The following is a 20,086-nucleotide window of genomic DNA, read 5'->3' on the forward strand; positions in this document are numbered from 1 at the left end:
AGTGTCCCATTTAAGAGGATGCTATAGTGACCGAAGAACTTCCTCGACGTCGGCATTGCAGATTATTTTTTTAAGGAGACCAGGCTATCACTCTTTGTCCAACGCATAGATCTGTCTTTGTTTTTTGATTATTTCGCCATCTGCGAAAAGACCTATTAACTACAGTTACTACTTTGCTTGCCATTGTTTACGTGCGCTAAGCGAAATTTGTACACGTACAGCTGTTTACATATTAAACTTTTTTGTTAGGCTTTTGACTGGAATGACACACAGTCAGTGTTGTTTGTTAGAGTTTTCTAAAGTGCGGCCTGGTTTCATTTTATACATATGAGCTATAGAACGTTAGTATGTACAACGTTAGTAATGACAAAAGTTAACCTCGGTTGACAGATCCACGAGCCGAAAATAAATAAATTTTTAACTTTTTGTTCAATTTTCTCGTAAAATTTACCAGCCCGCTCTTTGTTTTGGTGCGTATTTTTATTCTGTAAAAGGATTTTGTGATCTGTAGAGCCAATTCGAAAATTAATGAACACTGTAATGTGTCGGTAATTCCCGTCACTATAGCATCCTCTTAACCACGTTGCGATTGACCATAGCTATTTAGAGCGGCTGGTGTCTAGAGCTTTTCTACTGTTTAACACTGTAAGTGGCTGGTAGTTAATTGCAACGTGGTCATAAAGCTTTCACCCCATCGGTAATAAATATACTTGGAATATTTTTGATTTCACTTCTTTTTGATGGTATTATATATTCGGTTTTATTCATTGCAGTTTTAGTTTAGTTTGGTTTGATTTGGTTTGGTTTTATATTGTAACAAAAATATATTTGGCGCTTTTTTACATTTTTAATGGTTTTTAGGTTTCATTAATCCAACACAAACAGAATTATTTCATTAACAACTGTTATTGCTCACTGTAAAGAGAGCTACAAGTTTTGATAATTTAAGTACTACTCGTATAAACGGAGAAATATCTCAATTATTTACAGCGGCATGTTTAGCTTTAGGTTTAATTGAAGATGATGATGAATGGAAACGAGCTATTGACGTAGCTGTTGGATGGATAATGCCCCAACAACTTCATAGATTATTTGTACAAATGTGATTACATTGTCAATCAATATACGAGGGCGGTCCGATAAGTACTTAGCCTCACCGCCCGATGGTGCCAGTATCGCAAGAGAGATTTACTATCATGTAGTACATTCTCGTAGACGGCTACTGTAAAAATTTCAGCCGAATCGGACTCGTAGTTTTGTTTTGACCGCGTGTGGAAGCAGGCGTGTCCGCGGATTTTAGAAAAATGGAAAAAAAGCAATATCGGTCGGTGATTCGATTCTTGTTTTTGGAAGGAAAATCGCGCAGCGAAATCAAAGAGCGCTTGGATGCTGTATACGGTGACTCTTCTCCTTCGATGGCAACCGTCAAAAATTGGTTTAACGAGTTTCAACGTGGTCGCACGTCGGTTTTTGATGAGTCACGCCCAAGTGCCCCGAAAATACCACGGAGGATAACGTGAAAAAAATCCACGATTTTGTATTGGCAGATCGCCGATTGAAGGTGCGCGAGATAGCTGAAACAGTAGGCATCTCAAAAAACCGAGTGGATCATATCCTGCATGAAATTTTGGGCATGAGAAAGCTGTCAGCGTGATGGGTGCCGCGTTTGCTCACTCCGGACAACAAGCGCAACCGTGAGACCACTTCAGAGCAGTGTTTGACGCTGTTTAAGCGCAATCCGAAGGAGTTTCTGCATCGTTTCGTGACCGTCGACACATGGATCCACTGGTACATACCAGAGACCAAGGAACAGTCGAAACAGTGGACTTCATCCGGCGAACGTGCTCCGAAGAAAGCGAAGATTGTCCTATCGGCCGGAAAGGTGATGGCCACCGTTTTTTGAGATTCACAAGGTGTGATCTACATCGACTACCTGGAGAAAGGCAAAACAGTCACAGGGCTCTACTATGCCAAATTATTGGGCCGATTCGACGCCGAATTGCAGAAAAAAACGGCTCCATTTGGCGAAGAAAAAAGTGCTCTTCCACCATGACAACGCATCGGCTCACACCTCCGCCGTCGCCACAGCCAAATTGGTCGAATTGCACTACGAACTGCTGCTCCATCTACCGTATTCTCCAGATTTGGCCCCGTGCGACTTTTTTTGTTTCCAAATTTGAAAAAGTCACTCGCCGGGCAGAAATTTGAGTCGAATGAGGAGGTCATCGCCGCCACGGAGGCATACTTTGCAGACGTCGAGAAAACGTATTTTTCAGATGGGTTAAAGAAGTTGGGGCATCGCTGGGTCAAGTGTATTGAGCTAAAAGAAGACTATGTTGAGAAATAAATCGCCACTTTTCCAAAATTTTCGTTTTTCTTTTGTAGGCTAAGTACTTATCGGACTGCCCTCGTATTCTGTAGAACTTTGGGAAAATTTTTAAGTAGTGTTAGAGCGGGCTGGGTGGAGGCAGGTTTAATGAATTGGTGCACGGCGTAATTTCACAGCGAAACAGAGATCCTTTATTCTTGACAGGACGACACACACAGAGGCGGGCTCGCTGGACAAGTAAAAGAGCATAGCGTAGCTAGATCGGTAGACGCGAAAGTCAGGCACGAGTCGCTAGAATAGGGGGCGCACGACAGTGAGACGCGCGTATCGCAACGCATCAATAACGAGCCAATAGGGACATCTTAACACTTCCCCTCGATGCGCGAGTGATTCTGTGAGCGCTCTTCTTCAATTTTCACGCCCAGGAGTTCGAGGCATTTCCGATGCTTGGGGCCCGATAATCCCTTTGTAAGGACATCCGCGGCCATGTATTCCGTTGGTCTGTGGTCGATGTCGATCACGCCGGTCTCCAACATCTCTCGGACGAAATGGTGTCGCACGTCGATATGCTTCGATCGGTTATGGAACACCGGATTCTCAGCCAGCTTGATGGCGCCGTAATTATCGCTCCATAGTCTAATCTTGGGATACGGAAAACCTAATTCGCCCAGGAGACTCCGGAGATGCACGGCTTCCTTCGTAGCTTCGCTTAAAGCCATGTACTCTGCTTCCATGGATGAGAGTGCGGTTGTCTTCTGTTTCCGCGACTCCCACGAGATAGTACATCCTCCCAACACGAATGCGTAGCCGGTGTATGATCTCCTATCATCCAAACAGTTTGCCCAGTCGGCATCAGCAAATCCGATGAGCGAGTCTGAAGTTTTTCTAAAGAGAAGGCCAGTGTTACTTGTGCCTTTCAAGTACCTTAATACATGTTTGGCCGCCGTCCAATGATCATTACCATAGCAGTCGTTGAATTGGCTCAAGTAGCTGACGGCGTGAGCGATGTCAGGTCTAGTGCATACGGATAGGTACATCAAAACTCCCACAAGCTCTCTGTAAGGTAAGGCCTTCATTTCCAAGCTGACTTTCTCGTCTCGTCGCAGTCGAGTTCCAAGTTCCACAGGCGTTCCGACAGGATTTGACTCGGACATACCGAAACGATCCAGAACGTCATTAATATAACCCCTCTGATTCATGGTAACGAACCCTCGGCCCTGCGAAAATTCTATGCCAAGGCAGTACTTCACGGGACCCAGGTTTTTGATATCGAAACCGCGTCGACAAATGTTGGAACAAATTCGCTACGGGCCGCTCGTCCTTGGAGACTACTAAAATGTCGTCCACATACACTACGGCTAAGAGGGAGTCTTTCCCCTGCCCAAGGTGGAAGACGCACGGATCCGAGGTCGATTGGGAGAATCCAAACTCTTTGAGGACTTCGCTCAACTTCGCGTGCCATCGCCTTCCCGCCTGACGTAGTCCGTATAGAGATTTGCGTAGGAGAAGCACATTTTCTTCGTCGGCCAATTCTTCGAGCATCTTCTCCGCTTTCTTCCGAATGCTGCAATTTTTCTTACCAGGGCGAATGATTTCTTCCAGGCAGCCTTCGATATTCTCGGGAACCTTCATGAAGACATCCTCTTCCAATTCGCCGTTCAGGTAAGCGGTGGTAACGTCAAAATGATGCAGCGTTAATCCGAACTGAGCCGTGAGTGCCGACACGGCACGTACAGAGCTCATCCTGGCCACTGGGGCGAAAGTATTACCAAAATCTACTCCAGGGCGTTGCGCATAACCCTTCGCTACGAGTCGAGCCTTTCTTCGCTCCAGCGTCGCTGTTCCGCTTGTTTCGAAGAACGAAGCGACAGCCGATGACTTCTCTATCCTTTGGACGCTGGGTTACGGTCCACGTATCGTTTGTCAGCAGCGATTTGACCTCCGATACTATGGCTTCGAGCCATTCGTCCGCGTTTGGTCCTTGTAGCGCCGCGTCGATCGGAATTTCGGCTGAGCAAGCGAACTCCGTCCTCTCATTTGCGAGTGCAGCCTCGTGATACTGCTTCCTCGGTCTTCCCCTGAGTCCAGTCCTGATTAACTTCGGTCTTCCTGGGCCTCTTCTTGGCGGGTCCGCGTCTCCAGCATCGTCTCCGGGCGCATTTTCTTCGTCCCCAATCGGTGCGTTCGTTAGTTCTACGTCTAATTCGATCTCCGTTTCCGTCGTGTTCGGGGGTACATCAGTTTCGCCGGCGTCAGGATTCTCGGCGCGGCCATCCTCGTGTGCGCTGAAGTCTTCGAATTCGGCGGGTAAGATTTGGTCCCTCTCCAAGAATTTCACGTCGCGAGTTATGTCTATCCTCCTCTCGTCGGGGATCCAAACTCGATAGGCCTTGGACTCGTCGGAATATCCGACAAGGACTCCCCTCTTAGATCGATCGCCGAACTTCCCCTTGCTCGGAGATCGGTTCAAGGAGTAGACGTCGCAGCCGAATTCCCTTAGATGGCGTACGTTGGGTACGCTTCCAGTCCACCTTAGATAAGCGGTCTCGCCGTTTAAACTGTTCGACGGGCATCGATTCCTAATGTAGTTCGCCGTATTTACGGCTTCTCCCCAGAAAGACGGTGGTAGTGTTGATTGTATCAAGAGACATCTGGCCATTTCAACGAGCGTGCGGTTTCGTCTCTCGGCCACCCCATTCTGCTCGGGAGTATTGGTAACAGTTAGCCGCCGTCCGATTCCGTGCTCCTTCAAGAAAGCGTCGAACATTTCGTTCTTGAATTCCTTTCCGTTGTCAGACTGAAGGTACTTTATACTTTTGCCGGTTCGTTTCTCCACGGACGCCTTATATTCCTTGAAGGCCTTGAAGACTTCGTCCTTTCCCTTTAACAATCGAACTTTGCACCACTTCGAATAATCGTCGATGAACGTTACAAAGTATCTAGCATGACCATTAGATTCTATACGCATCGGTCCGCGTACGTCGGAATGTATAATTTCGAGGAGTTCCGACTTCCTACTAGTGGTTTTCGGGAACGGATTGCGGGTCATTTTACCGAGAATGCAAACTTCGCAGTCTAGTTTTTCGAGGGGAGTGATCAGGTCTATGCCGCGTATTTTTCCGTCTCGGACGCTTAACTTTAAATCGCGCGCGTTTAAGTGGCCCATCCTACGATGCCATCTCTCGAACGATTCGCGTTCGTTTCCGCTTTTCGTCGCGTTATTACAAGCCAGCGTTCGGTCACGCAAGTAATACAAGTCGTCGATGCGATCGGCCACTAATACAGTGCGGTTATGTTTGTCTACTACCCTTCCGACATCTTTATCGAAGATCACTGTGTACCCTTTGTCAGCGATTTTTCCGACCGAAAGGAGATTTATTCGCAAGTCCGGTACATACGATACATCATGTATATTCACGTTTTTGGCATAACCGTTTGTCTCAATTGCTATCGAGACTTTTCCTCTTGCCTTGATCTCGGTCGACGCATTACTCGCGAGGTTCAGTTTCCCTGCCGCTTCGTCCGATATTTCTACAAAATCGCGCCTATCGTTACACAAATGAGTCGAACAACCGCTATCTAAACACCAGTCCGCGCGCCGCTTCTCACTTCCGGTACTGAACGCATGTCCATTTTCGGATCGAGCGTATAGGCTTACGTCGTTTGTTTTCTGAGCGACGGCGTTGTAGAGAGTTTCCCGGCAGTCGGTTGCTTTATGCCCGACCTTACGACAGCGGTGACACTTATATTTGAAAGTTTCGGCACTTTTGGTTTCGCGCGCGTCGTTCTGTTTTGACTTCGGCTTCGGTTTTCTACCGCGAGGCCCTTTCGCAATCAGAGCGTTCGGCATTGTCGCTCGCGCATCGCCCTTCCGTGCGTCGTTTTCTTCAACGATTTTTACGCGTAACGCTTCGGGGCTCGGTAGTTCGTCGCGGGACTCGATCGCGCATCTAAAATTTTCGAAACTTGGCGGTAGACTGTACAGCAGCATAATTGTTAACAAGTCCGGATTTACCTCGATTTCCATTTCGCTAAGTTTATCTACCGTGTCAAAAAACTTGCGCAAGTGCTCTCGGATGTCGCCTCCGTCGTCCATTCGATGTAAAGTCAGTTGCTTCAGTAGAGTCGCTTTCCTCGCCGGTCCGGTCGATTGGTAGATCGACTGCAGTTTCCTCCACATGGCGTTAGACGTCTCGCACCCTTTGACTTGTTTCAGCTCGGATGGGGAGATTCCAAGAATGATGTCCGATCTCGCCTTTCGATCCGCTGCGTCCCATGCAGCGCCGGCCGCGACCGATTCCGCGTTCGTTGCAACGACCTGGGGTTTTACTTGTTCTCCACTTACGTATCCCCACGAGTCGTTCTTGACGAGCAACGCTTCCATCTGGATTTTCCATGTGTCGAAATTGTCTTTATTTAGAGGCTCGATGCGCACGGTGTGATGAGACGCCATTTTCTTCAATGTCGACAAGCGTGTGTTGGTCTCGTTTCGTTTCGCTAGCGTGTACTTCTTATTTGTTCCCTGCGCTTATTCCGTAAGGCTCTGGGCCCATAACCTGTTAGAGCGGGCTGGGTGGAGGCAGGTTTAATGAATTGGTGCACGGCGTAATTTCACAGCGAAACAGAAATCCTTTATTCTTGACAGGACGACACACACAGAGGCGGGCTCGCTGGACAAGTAAAAGAGCATAGCGTAGCTAGATCAGTAGACGCGAAAGTCAGGCACGAGTCGCTAGAATAGGGGGCGCACGACAGTGAGACGCGCGTATCGCAACGCATCAATAACGAGCCAATAGGGACATCTTAACAAGTAGCACTGTCGAAAGTTTATATTCGACACTTTGGATTATTACAAGGACAAAAGAAAACATACACAAATTAATATTACGCTCTGTGCTGAAGGTAAAAGTCTTTAAGATTTTCCACAAATAGAACTGACAATAACGATATGAAAAATGATTACATAACAATTGAAGAAGCTAAGGAAGTTGATACCAGACAATATATACAGTTAAATGATAAGTAAAAAGAAATAGTAGATCTTGTATTAAACAAATTAGATGCTAATAATCATGATAATAATTGTATTTATATCGATGATTCAAGTGATTTCGATAAAACGTTTATATATACAACTATATATTATTTAACTAAAATTCAAAATAAACAATAAACATATAAAATGGTTTTTACGGGCATTGCAGCGACGTTATGACGAGCAGGAAAAATAGTTCATAAAATGTTTAGATTACATTATTACCGGCTCCATTATTTGCTGATTCATTACCTAGCATTAAAATCCAATCTAAGGAAGCTCATTATTTGAAAGAAACAGATATTTTTATTTCGGATAAAACACCAATGGCACTATGATATGCTCTAGAGATTACGGATCAAACGTTACGTGATATTATGAAAAATGATTTGGTTTTTGATGAAAAATTGATGATTATTATGTTAGATGATGATTTCAGACAACTTCTCCTCATTAAAGTAGATGGTACTTAAAGTAAAATTGTGAATCTTTCAATTAAATTTATTTCTATTTGGAAACATTTTATAAATTTTTTTTTTAACAGAAAATATATAAGTTTTTCCCAACGAAACTGAATTTACAAAGTTTCTATTGGATATGGGAGATAGCATATTAAATAATTCTAACAAATTATATTAATAAAACTTTCTAAATGTTGTATTGTATCCATTAATATCAATTTTGTAGAAGCGATATATGATGAATTCATACAAAATAGAAAATTTAATCAAATGACGAAGTGTGCAAAACTTTCTACAAGAAATGTTGATGTTGATGAAATTAATAAACGAGTTGTCGAATTACTACATACATTTAAAAAACAAAAGACCCCGTAGAAGAATCTTTATGAAAAATGGCTTTCGACGGAATTTTCTGAAACTGTGCTATATGATAGTTCTTGATGTGTAGATCAAAAGTGTCAATGGGCACAAGGTCTGAAAAATTATAGTTTTTAAGTTACAGTCGTTCAAAGTTGACGATTTTGCAGTATAAGGCTGCAGTAGTGATCACATAAAGTGGTTTTTGAGAAAGATACGATTCAAACATATTTTTATGACACATAATAAGTGAACATTAATATAAGATTCATCAACAAAATGTAAAAAGATGTAAAACTATATGTACATGTAACATATAAATAAACATATGTATATATTATATATTATACATATAATTGTAAAAAGTTTATAAATATGTACGTATGTAAGTAGGAAAATATATACAAGTATAATTATATACTATGTACAAAGCTTTATATACCACTTTATGTGATCACTACTGCAGCCTTATACTGCAAAATCGCCAACTTTGAACGACTCAAAAACTATAATTTTTCAGACCTTATGCCCATTGACACTTTTAATCTACACATCAAGAACTATCATATAGCACAGTTTCAGAAAATTCCGTCGAAAGCCATTTTCCATAAAGATTTTGCGGGGTCTTTTTCACAAGTATAGATAGTATACTGAAAATTGCGATAATAATGGCGGTATTAGTGAGAAACTTTGTTACCAGACTATTCAAATATTTTACCTCCATTATCTCTTGCACTTTTTATGAATTAAAATTTAAAACCAAATTGTGTCGTTATGTTGATTAAAAATCTCAGTATCAATGAAGGTCTTTGTAACGGAATTAGACTAATAATTAATGAACATGCTGATCATTTACTAAAATGCAAAATCTTAACAGATGATATACATATATACACACGCACGCACGCACGCGCGCACGCGTGTGTGTGTGTGTGCGTGTATGTATATACATATATGTATATAAAATGTAGGAGATATTGTTTTTTTTAATCGTATAATATTGTATTGCTAAAATGTATATTTTTTTACTTTTAAAAGAAGACAATTTCCAATAAAATTAACTTTTGCTATGACAATTAATAAATCACAAGGACAAAACATTTGATGTGTGTTGGAAGACCTATGTAAAGATATATTTAGTCACGGGCAACTTTATGTTACTTTTTCAAGAGTTCTTGGCAACTATTAAGACGTACGATGCTGAACCGGTTTCTATACATGCTTATTTTTGTCCACAGATAACTTTTGATTGGGTTTATAAATCGTAAAATTCTTTGACACAATTAAAATAGTAACAAAAACAGCTCGCTAACTATAATTTAATACGAAAAACAAAAATTGTAATATTATTGATGTACTTTTAAAACAAGGTATCAAACAAAACATGGACGCTGATTTTTCTCTTTCAAAGCGCTTAATATCAGGTCAATGTCGAAACATGAACAAATCATTATTTACTCGCATCCTTAAAAATGGCGATACTTAATTGCGATTATGGTTGATATATTAGCTGTCTTCTGCGCTCCTTGTTTACTTTTTGGACAGCAATTGTCATTGACAAATGCTTATAATAATTGGCATAATATCTATAAACGCCTTCAAGAACATAAAAATTGTTTGCAACATAAATCTAATATCATGAAAATATTTGATCAAAGTAGACCACAAGAAAAAATAAATTTTTACTTAAACGAACAAATAGAAACAGAGATAGAATATTGGCAAAATATTTTAAGGCGCATAGTATCAATCATTAAATCATTAGCATCTAAATTTTGCCGCATCTTTATTTTTATCCGTATAGTTAAGTGAAAAATCAGTATACGTTTTCAAAGTCGATATTAAAATTGTATGTAAAAACTTTAAGCTGTAAAATGCGTTTTAAAACATTTGATTTATCATTTTTATTGATTTATCATGTTACACATTTTTTTGAAGAGTAATTGTAGGTGATCTTTTAATTTTGCTGTTGAACGCTTATTTAATCTTTGCTGAAGTCAATATTTGAACTTCGTAAAAAAAAAATGTAAAACGATCTTTCAGGTCTCATTTTAAAAGCCAAAACCTTTCGATTATTTAAGTTAATTTTTTTCGAAGATTCTTTTACACTAGGAAGTGAAGGAAAAAATTCAAGAAAAAGAGGCCATTTTTGCTTTAGTGTTGCCTAACTCAGTGAAAAAAAAATCGTACAACACTTATTAAAAACGCAAATTAAAGATAAAGATCCACGCTTCGAATGATGTAAACTACATTTGTGTGTGCAATTTTTATTTCATGTCGTGGAGCTTCGCAAAGTTTGTAAAATATTTTGAGATTTGACGCATCCCCATTTAAATCCGCTTAACTTTGTAAACAATCTGTAAATCGTTTAATGACTTATAGTCCGGGAGGTAATGACACAAATTTTTAACTAAAATTGACAAAGCTGATTTTCATTTATACAGTTGTTTTTGTGTTACAAATAAATAAAATGACCGTCAGCCCACGATCCCGCGGGACGGGGGACTTCCACAGTGTCTCAACAATGTAAAAAAAGAAGTGTTAATATTAACAAAAAGTTAATATCAACAAAGCTAAAAATTCTTGTACTTACTATTGACAACATAAAATGTCGAAAGGATACCGCGGCAATTGCGAAACGTCGTGCGTCAGTCACTCATACTAATATATGAAAAAAATAGAGTAATGAATATACAGTATAAGAAACTCAGTTTCAATCATATTGACCTTGACACATGTTATAGAGGCAAGGATACTAAACAACTTTTCCTTATAAATTAATTGGCGCTCTCGTACAGTTTTCAAGATATACTTAGAAAAAAAAAACAGTTTTTCTTAATTGTTTCCATTCCAAAATATTTATTTTACAAAAAAGGGGTCAAACAAACAACGAAGCTCGTGATAAGCTCTACAATAAAGATTATAAACATATTTTACCTGACTTCAATACTTTAATCGTTATAATAAAAAAACTATTTTAAATGACACTGGAAGCTTCCCGTCCCGCGGGCTGACGGTTATTTTATTTATTTGTAACACGAAAACAACTGTACAAATGAAAATCAGCTTTGTCGATATTGGTCAAAAATTTTTATCATTACCTCCTGGACTATTATCAATTTCAAAACTAGAGATTTCAAGATTTAAAATGCTTTTTTTTTAATTTTTTACGATTGTTTTTGACAAAATTACATTCTCTTGAATTACGCCTATTTTTCGGAGTCAGAATAGGTGTTCATACTATTTTGTCCGACCTCTGTATATAAAATCACATGAGTAAATATTAGTGATGTGCCGGATAGTGAAATTGCCGGATATCGGATACCGGATATCCGACAATTATGTAAAATCGGATACCGAATATCCGGCCGGATATCCGGCAGTCTAATTATCCGGCCGAATACCGGATATTTGCCGGATATCCGGTACTAATTCCTGAAGAATATACTTCATATAAGTGATAATTATTTAATTATTTATTATTTATAATCGTCAAAGTTATATAACATAAATTTTTTATATTATTACTTGTTATGTTATTATTTCATTTTTTATTTTCTTTAATAAGAATAAATTAAATATAAATAATTATAATAAAAACCAAGAAAAGTATCAGATTTATTTATGATTTTATATTTTATTTACATCATAGTTTCAACATTCAAAAATTGTAGTTTAATATTAATAAATTTTTCATGATGAACAATAACATTTCAGCATTCTGCGGTGACAATCTGTTTCTATCATCAGAATAAACTAACTTTCCTGCACTAAAAAGTCTTTCTGAATTGACAGAAGAAGGAGGAGCACTCAAGTATTTTATAACCAAAATTTTGAGATTTGGATATTCCAAAGCATGTATTTTCCACCATATTAAAGGATCCTCATTTCTAGGTGACAATGGTAACACGAGGTATTTCGCTAACTCAGCATTGTAGACAGCAGTTTTCTTTTTACTTCTCTCACTTGGTTGTCTTTCAAACGATATGCTTTCTGAATCATCAAGATTGCTATTATCAGTATCAGATTTTGAATTATTTACTATGTCGTCGAAACACTTCCAAATGTCCTCGTGTGTTTCGCTTATGACATTTCGTTCTTGAAGAGAGCTGACGTTATGACTCTGCGTATTGTTTTCAGTATCATTAGTGACTCTTTTATTCACTTCTAGTAATTCTTCAATAATCCACTGTTTGGCCTTATTTTCGTCTGGACAAAATTTTGTTTTGAACCTTGGATCTAATACGGTAGCGAGTACAAAACATTTTTGATCTTTGACATTGAGTCCTACATAACAATAGAAAATTATTTATTTTGAAGAAAAAATAATAATAAAAATTTATTAAAGTAGTAAACATTATAACAATACCTATAGGATTAAGAAATCGTTCTTCCATCGCTTTTTTGAGATCTTCTTTCAACATCATTACTCCAGTATCCTTTTGTCGTTTTGAAAGATACGAGTGTAGAGTAACAATTGCTGGAATAACGTATCCAATTGTTTCACAATTTAAACTGGCCATTTTAGTCATTTCTTCAAACGGTTGGAGAACACGTATAACGTTTTCTACCATATTCCATTGCATAGCCGTAAGGCTTGGTATATCTTTCTCCGCAGCATATGCAGTTACCGCTTGTCGTTGTTCATGAAGTCTTGACAACATATAAAATGTTGAGTTCCATCTTGTAGTAACATCTTGGATTAACTTATGAATTGGCAATTTCAAATTTTCTTGTATGTTTTTGAGTTTCGAGCAGGCGAGTGAAGAATGGCTAAAATGTCCAACAATTTTTCGACATTTCCCCAAAATTTCAACAAAATTTCGATTTTTAAAAATACAATCATGAATCACGAGTTGTAAAGTGTGAATAAAACATCCTACACTCTCTCCTAACATATCTGTAAGTTAAAATTGTCAATATCAATAATTTTAAATCAATTAATCAATTAATCAATTAATCATAGTTACATTTTTGCAAAACGAATACTATGTATTTGTAAAATTGTTTAAAAGTACATACCAGTTCCTATAATCATGTTACAAGCATTATCCCTTAAAATGAGATGAATTTGACTAGAACTTATATGCCATTCTTCCATCACATCATTTAATATCTGACCGATATTGAAACCAGTATGACTATCAGGAAAGTGTTTCGCGCTGAGTACAAGTATTTCTCTATGCATATCATCACTTCGTATGAAATGAGCTGTCAGGCTTATAAATGACTCGTTGTTTGCTGGACTAGTCCAAATATCGGTGGAGAACGATATATTTATCGCAGTAATTAATTTTTCTTTAATACATGTTTTCAAATTTTCATACAAACGTGGCATAATTTTTTCAGAAAAATATGTTCTACAAGGTAATGGATACTGCGGTGCCAAATATTTTATTAATCTTTGAAAGCCTTTTCGCTCAACTAGTGCGAATGGTTCAGCATCAAGAGCCATCATTTCGCCTAAAAGATAACAAAAATAAATAATTGACAATTTTAAACTTTATAAAACTAATTTATTATTATAAATCGAACGTTTATTTATTAGAAACAATATTAGACATAATTTGACGTTGATGTTATTTACAAATTTTAGCATTAGAATAAATATTTAATTATTTAATATTTATTTATAATAATATTATAAAATATATAACGTTTCTCTTAAATATATATAAAAATAAAAAATACTCACAGATCTTTTTGGTTATATTCATGGCTTTTGGATCATCCAAAGACCACATTTCTTTTTTCTTAATTAAAGATTGTAAAGTAGGCTGATGAGATTTTGAGTGTGAAATTGATGATGAAGAGTTTAAGTTTAAAGTTGGTGGATCAGTTTCAGGATCTGTATTTCCATCCATGTTTTCTATTGCCAATGGATGTTTACTTTTTAAGTGATTCCATAAAGGTTTTGTAGAAAATAATTTAGGCGTTTTTCCTCTCATAATTTTTTTTTGCGACGCTTCGCAAAGTGAACATTCTGCTTTTTTTTCATCATCACTACATATTTTAAAAAATTTCCATACGTTGGATTTTCCTTGTGCCATTATATTTTATAATTAAATGCAACAATAAAATGAACGATATATTCTTCAGGTCATCTACACCATGTGGAAGATAAATTTATCGATAATTTTCACTAATCACTTTGCTATTGTATCTTCTCGTAAGTTAGGTTAGAAAAACACTAATGCCTTTCACCTAGAAAATCTCTAGAATCAATGCGTTGATGTGCTTCGTCGCGAGGAACCATCGATGGTTCCGCGTGATTTGTGCCGGCCAATGAATTGACGTCGCAATGCAAAATCTTTACAGTTATGTCAGCCAATCATAGAATCGGTCACGTGACCCCAGTTGGTGATTCTCTCTCTTTAGAGGTTCTCTACTTCACCGTTATTGAAAATAAACGTTTAAAAAGATTGTACAAAAGAGAGTCTGATAAAAAATGATTAGCTTTGTTCCTAGAGGACTCTGCGTCTCGAATCCAGCATTAATAATGACGCCAATTTTAAATATCAAATTTGGATCCGATATCCGGCCGGATACTAATGATATCCGGCTATCCGGCCGGATAGTACAAAACGGCCGGATAGGCCGGATACCGGATAGTTGCCGGATATCCGGCACATCCCTAGTAAATATAAAAGCATCAAGATCTAGCTACGACCGCGGAAAGCGTTCTTGTAAATTTATATGTTACATGAACTGTCAAATATCTTTCTACTTTAATATATTTTAGGTTTTTAATATAAGAATATTTATACAATGTTTTAAGAAAATGCTAAAGCCGTCCTTTTTTACCGTCTGAAAGCGGTAATTTTTGCTAACTGTTTTCCTAATTGCATTTACAGATGTAAAAATCCTTATCCACAATTAAAGTATAGATAATAGAATTGCAAGAGGGGCTAATGGGAGTCAAGCAGGCCCGGATTGGGCCGGCGAGTTACCGAGAAAATCTCGGTGGGCCGGTTCAAATTGGACCGTCATGGGCCGGTATGAGCTTAAGAAAAGTTTTTAGGTCTGCAAAAAACACAACCGTGGCCGGTATTCATAGTCGATTCTTATATTTAAGATCGTCGTTGGATACCCTTTGGGTTTGAATAAAGTATTATCCACCAAAACCAATCAGGGCAACGATTTTGAATTTGACCGTATTAGGTAACGAAAGGGTAGCATTGCTGTGACTGGGATTGGGGGAGGGGGCAAATAATTTCTAACACGTGTGCAACAGACGCGCTTGTAATAGCAGCTAACAATAATGTAGACGAACTCAAGGCATTAAGAACAATATATGATTGTTTTCTATATCTGGGGTTCAACGATGCCCTGACTAGCAACACCGAAAGCTCAACTGTTCTAGAACTTCAATTTTCCGTTAAGCAGAGAATTTATGCAATTCTTTGTCCATGTGCCTCGGATCGACTGTGCAGAACCTCGCTGTAACCGATGCTTCAAACATAATTATTTTCATATAGTTTTTGCCAATTTATTATATTGGATAAGGTCCTGGACAGTAAAATCTAGAATTTACCATGGTTTCTTCTATCCATTAGAAATTTATCAACCTTGCGCTACGGTCTACGTATAAAAATTTTGGAATTATATATTATAATACAAAATGCACAAATTATAAAGATAACAACATTATATAATATAGAATATAAAAATCTCTACAGAGCAGACAAGTGTATAAACGCCTTGAAAAAAATTTTTATATTATAAATTTGCATATTTTTATGAATTTGAATAAGCCATGCTCTTCTTAAAACACTATTTGGCCGCAAATATGTGCTTGCGATCACGCCCGAATTTATTGTTTCGATTATCACGCAAACGGGAATTATTAGCAGAGTTCGGATTTTGGTGCCGTTTTTCTCTATTCCGATCATTGCGCGCCACGAGAAGCAGGGCCGTATGCGATGATGTCCCGCTTGCTATGTTAAACCGCTATACTGTTACTGGCGTAGGTGGCTCTGCTTCTTGAGACGCGCGGTGCTCGAAATGGGGGAAAACAAAATATGAACATTGTGGACTCTGATTATCATTTGTTTTATCGCGGGACACGCGTACATGTTTGTGCAAGAAAATGCGCGAGACATTTGATTAAGCCACGCCAGACTAGTACATGTTCTTTATTTCCTGGTTTTGGACATTGTTTTCTGCTGTCAACATGGACAAAAATAAACGTAAAGGTGATGCAGAAAAATTAAAAGATAAAAAAAGAAGAAAAATGGAAGATGAGGGAAAAACATGTAAAAATATTAGCCAAATGTTCTCTCAGGTAAATGATATATTTTTTTGGTGTTAAATGCAATCTAATAGAGTAAAGTTGCCTATTATGAGATACCTTTTTTTAAAGACTTATAATTTATTTAATTTATACTATTAACTCCTATTTTTATAACCAAATTATAGTAAATATATTTAAGTTTCATCTCCAAAAGTTGATAATCGATAATAGTTATAGTTTGTTGTACATGAAATTTTTTGGCAAAATTGCCAAATTTGCTAATTCAAAAAAAGGGTTCCTAATATGAGACACAAAGGTTTTTTTTACATGAAATTGTCTTATCAACTTGGATATTACTAGGTTTAAATTAGGCTCCATACTCAAAATCTAGATGACCAATCAAATAGTTCTTTTGATACTCAAAAACTTTTACGTAATATTTTTTTTCCAAAATCAATTCTATTAGAGATATATTAAAATCTCAGTGCTAATGTTGAAAGCTATAACCTTCAAGCCTCATAATTCAAAAGTCCTCAATAAAAAACTTTGTTATAGCATTTTGGAAACCTCTCGAAGTTAGAATATACAATAATAAATAAGAATTTTTGAGTGTCTCATTTTACAACTTCCACGCTTTATGGTTTCACGATCACCAAATCTAATATTTATAATTAAGCAAATTATCACATTCTGTATTTTTCTATTAATACGACTTTACTCTATCACTGCATGCAGAATTTATTATCAAATATTTGTTTATTTTATAATAAACAAGGGTTAAAGACTCATCTTAATAAAACTCGACAACATCAAATTTCAAAACTTTTTTTTTCAACGACTGCACGCATGATCTAATAATAAATTTTCTACTAAATAGATTTCACCCCAAAAGTAATAAGTTTATGATGGTACCAACCATATGCGTTTATTAATGTAGTAGAAACGTCGCTAGCTCATATTAGGAACCTATCCCGTATGGGCGACTTTACCCTACTTATTGCGGCTTGCAATAGATATAATAGGTATAATAGAAAATAGTGTAATTAAAAATTATATAAATTATTATTACTTTAATTACATTATATTATAATTATTTAATTTATTTAATATAGTGTAATGTAAATAAAGTAAACAAAATAAATAAAATAAAAAAATTTGTTATAAAACCATGTAAATAAACTTAAATAATAGAAAAATATAGTCATTTGGAATTCTTAAAATTTAGTTTTGTATAAATCTAATTTTAATAATAGACGATTTAGTATAATATGTAAATCTATAATCCAAGATGATAAATGGTATATAATAACTATATAAATACGGAAAAACATTCTTATCATTTTTAGGTAGCTCAAGCTTAATAAGAAAGAAAGTGATGATGATGGAACCAATTATTTACAAGATGCAATGAAACAAAGTGAAAATAACGAGGTATGTAGATAATTAAAAACATTTCGGAAATGTATTTCTCCGAAATTTTTAAACGCAACTTGCGCACTGTATATTGTTTAATATACATACTTTATTACATTAAATAATTTCAATAAAATATTTTAATTAGAGTGCTCATCTATACCCATATTTCGAATTTTAGCACGAGACATTATTTTTTATTACTGAAAAAGATGAAAAGTAAAATATAAAAATTAATAAATTAATTTTACTTACTAGGAAATCTTAATTGACATTGCTGATACTGAGAAGATGTTACCGGATGTTCCAAATGATAAAAACGAGGAAACTGAAGTAGTTAAGGACAAAACGAAAATGGAAGTTGAGGTTGTAAGTTTATAAAATATATTTTTGTTTTTAGAAAGCAGAGATAGATCCGAAAGTGGATATATACATACACGATGAGAAGGAAGATCAAACCATATATTTCAAGAAACAGGACAAAGACATAAATTTAACCATATTCTTCAAGTTCCATCCGAAACAACCAATGCAGCAAGTTCCTTTTAATCCCCTTAAAGCCTACTTTCGTAAAGCTCAAGATAAAAAAAGTGAACAAATTAAAAGACAATGGTTAACTTATTCGAATAAATATTGTAAATTCTTTTGTTCATTTTGCCTAGCTTTTAGTAAAGAAGATAATCGATTTACTCTCGGATGCAAAACTACAAGAAAAGAAAATCTTTATGAACGCATTAAAGAACATGAGCAATCTATGATCATCATGGATGCGCAGAGGCATATATGTTATGGTCACAAAAATTGGGGATTGTTAGCTTACTTCAACATAAAAGACATGAAGATATTAAAAAGAGAAGATTAGTTTTAGAAAGAATTATTGATACGATAAAGTTGATAGGAAAACGAGGATTGAGTTATAGGGGTGCAAAAGATGCAGAAGCAGCATATACTTTGAAAGATTCAAATTTGGATCATGGAAATGTTCTGGAAATTATATTACTTTTGGCAAAATATGATCCAATTCTACAAAAACACGTGGATGAATGCGTCACGTCAAGTTCAAAGTTGAACAGAAATAACTCTGGTCCTGGTAGACCTGGTACTTTTACAACATTTTTATCAAAAACCACAATAAATTACGTAATAGAATCAATTTTGAAACTAATGAAGGCACATATAGCACAAGAAGTACAAAACGCAGGAATGTTCAGTATTCAAATTGATAGCAGGACATTAATGTGCATGATCAGTTGTATATTATTTTGCGTTATGTAACAGATAAGGTAAATGAACGTGTAATAGCTATAGAAAACTGTAATTCTGGAACAGGAAAATATTTGGCAGATCTTATTAACCGCTTATTAGATGAAAATGGAATTGATATAGGAAAATGTATCGAGAGCTCTGACGGTGCGGCTAACATGCGCGGACAATATAATGGATTTTCTGCATGGCTCACTAAAACTGTACTTGAACAAAATCATGTTTGGTGCTATGCTCATGTCTTCAATCTTGTGATGTTTGACGCAACAACAGTATGTACTGAGGCTGTTAATTTATTTGGAGTCATGAACTCTTGTGCTAATTTTGTAAAGGAGTCCTATTCGCGTATGGTAATTTGGGAAGAAAATAGTAAATTTAAATTTATTAACTCGATTGGAGAAACAAGGTGGTGGGCAAAAGACAGATGTTTATCCAAAATATTTGGTTCTTACGCAATGCCTGAGAATGCCTAGTTTGCAGATCTTTTGGAAACTTTGCAAGAAATATCCACCTCGACTAAATTTAATGCAGATACGCTATAATTTAATGCAATACGCTATAAAGCTTCCACTCTTCTTGAAAAATTTCAAACTTTTGAAATTTTGATTACCGCTCATATATTTTTAAGAGTTTTTTCCTGCACAACTCCGCTCTCTCAGTACCTCCAAACCAAAGGATTAAATTTGATAACGGCTTTCCAAATGGTACAAAAAACACTGAAGTCTTTAAAAGAACAATCAAGAGATTTTGATACTACTCTAGAAAAATCGAAACGTTTTGTTGCCTGGGCTAATAATAAATTTAATGAGAGAAATTCAGAAATAAGTACACAGTAAAAAATCTCTCGGAAAAAATTAATACAATATTGTAGACTTTATTTTGTCAGATAAGTAACTTTAAATTATAATGTAATGAAAAATAGACACTACACAGATTAACTACAATTTTGTAGCAAGTTTATTTTGTCACATCCAAACACAAAAATTGTGATTCTG

General features: G+C 36.5%; 2 protein-coding genes across 2 annotated transcripts in view; both read right to left on the reverse strand.

Annotated features, from left to right (window-relative positions):
• The window catches only part of LOC120357042 (protein GVQW3-like), a 240,672-nt gene that overhangs the window by 175,222 nt on the left and 45,364 nt on the right, over positions 1-20,086 (reverse strand). The window lies entirely within an intron of this gene.
• Positions 11,793-17,531, reverse strand: LOC113005907 (zinc finger BED domain-containing protein 4). Its single transcript, XM_039446390.1, has 4 exons — positions 13,878-17,531; positions 13,205-13,645; positions 12,552-13,082; positions 11,793-12,469 (listed from the first exon to the last, which is right to left on the reverse strand). Exons 1-4 carry the CDS (start codon positions 14,230-14,232, stop codon positions 11,844-11,846), a joined length of 1,953 nt encoding a protein of 650 aa, XP_039302324.1. The 5' UTR covers positions 14,233-17,531; the 3' UTR covers positions 11,793-11,843.

This window comes from Solenopsis invicta, chromosome 3 (assembly GCF_016802725.1).
Source record: "Solenopsis invicta isolate M01_SB chromosome 3, UNIL_Sinv_3.0, whole genome shotgun sequence".
Classification (NCBI taxonomy): domain Eukaryota; kingdom Metazoa; phylum Arthropoda; class Insecta; order Hymenoptera; family Formicidae; genus Solenopsis; species Solenopsis invicta.

Excerpts from the sequence above, each read along its gene's own strand:
- LOC113005907 (XM_039446390.1), bottom strand. The coding sequence starts at position 14,232 with ATGGCACAAGGAAAATCCAACGTATGGAAATTTTTTAAAATATGTAGT. Across the intron at positions 13,646-13,877 it reads GAATATAACCAAAAAGATCT|GCGAAATGATGGCTCTTGAT; the intron begins GTGAGTATTTTT and ends GTTATCTTTTAG. Across the intron at positions 12,470-12,551 it reads ACGATTTCTTAATCCTATAG|GACTCAATGTCAAAGATCAA; the intron begins GTATTGTTATAA and ends ATTGTTATGTAG.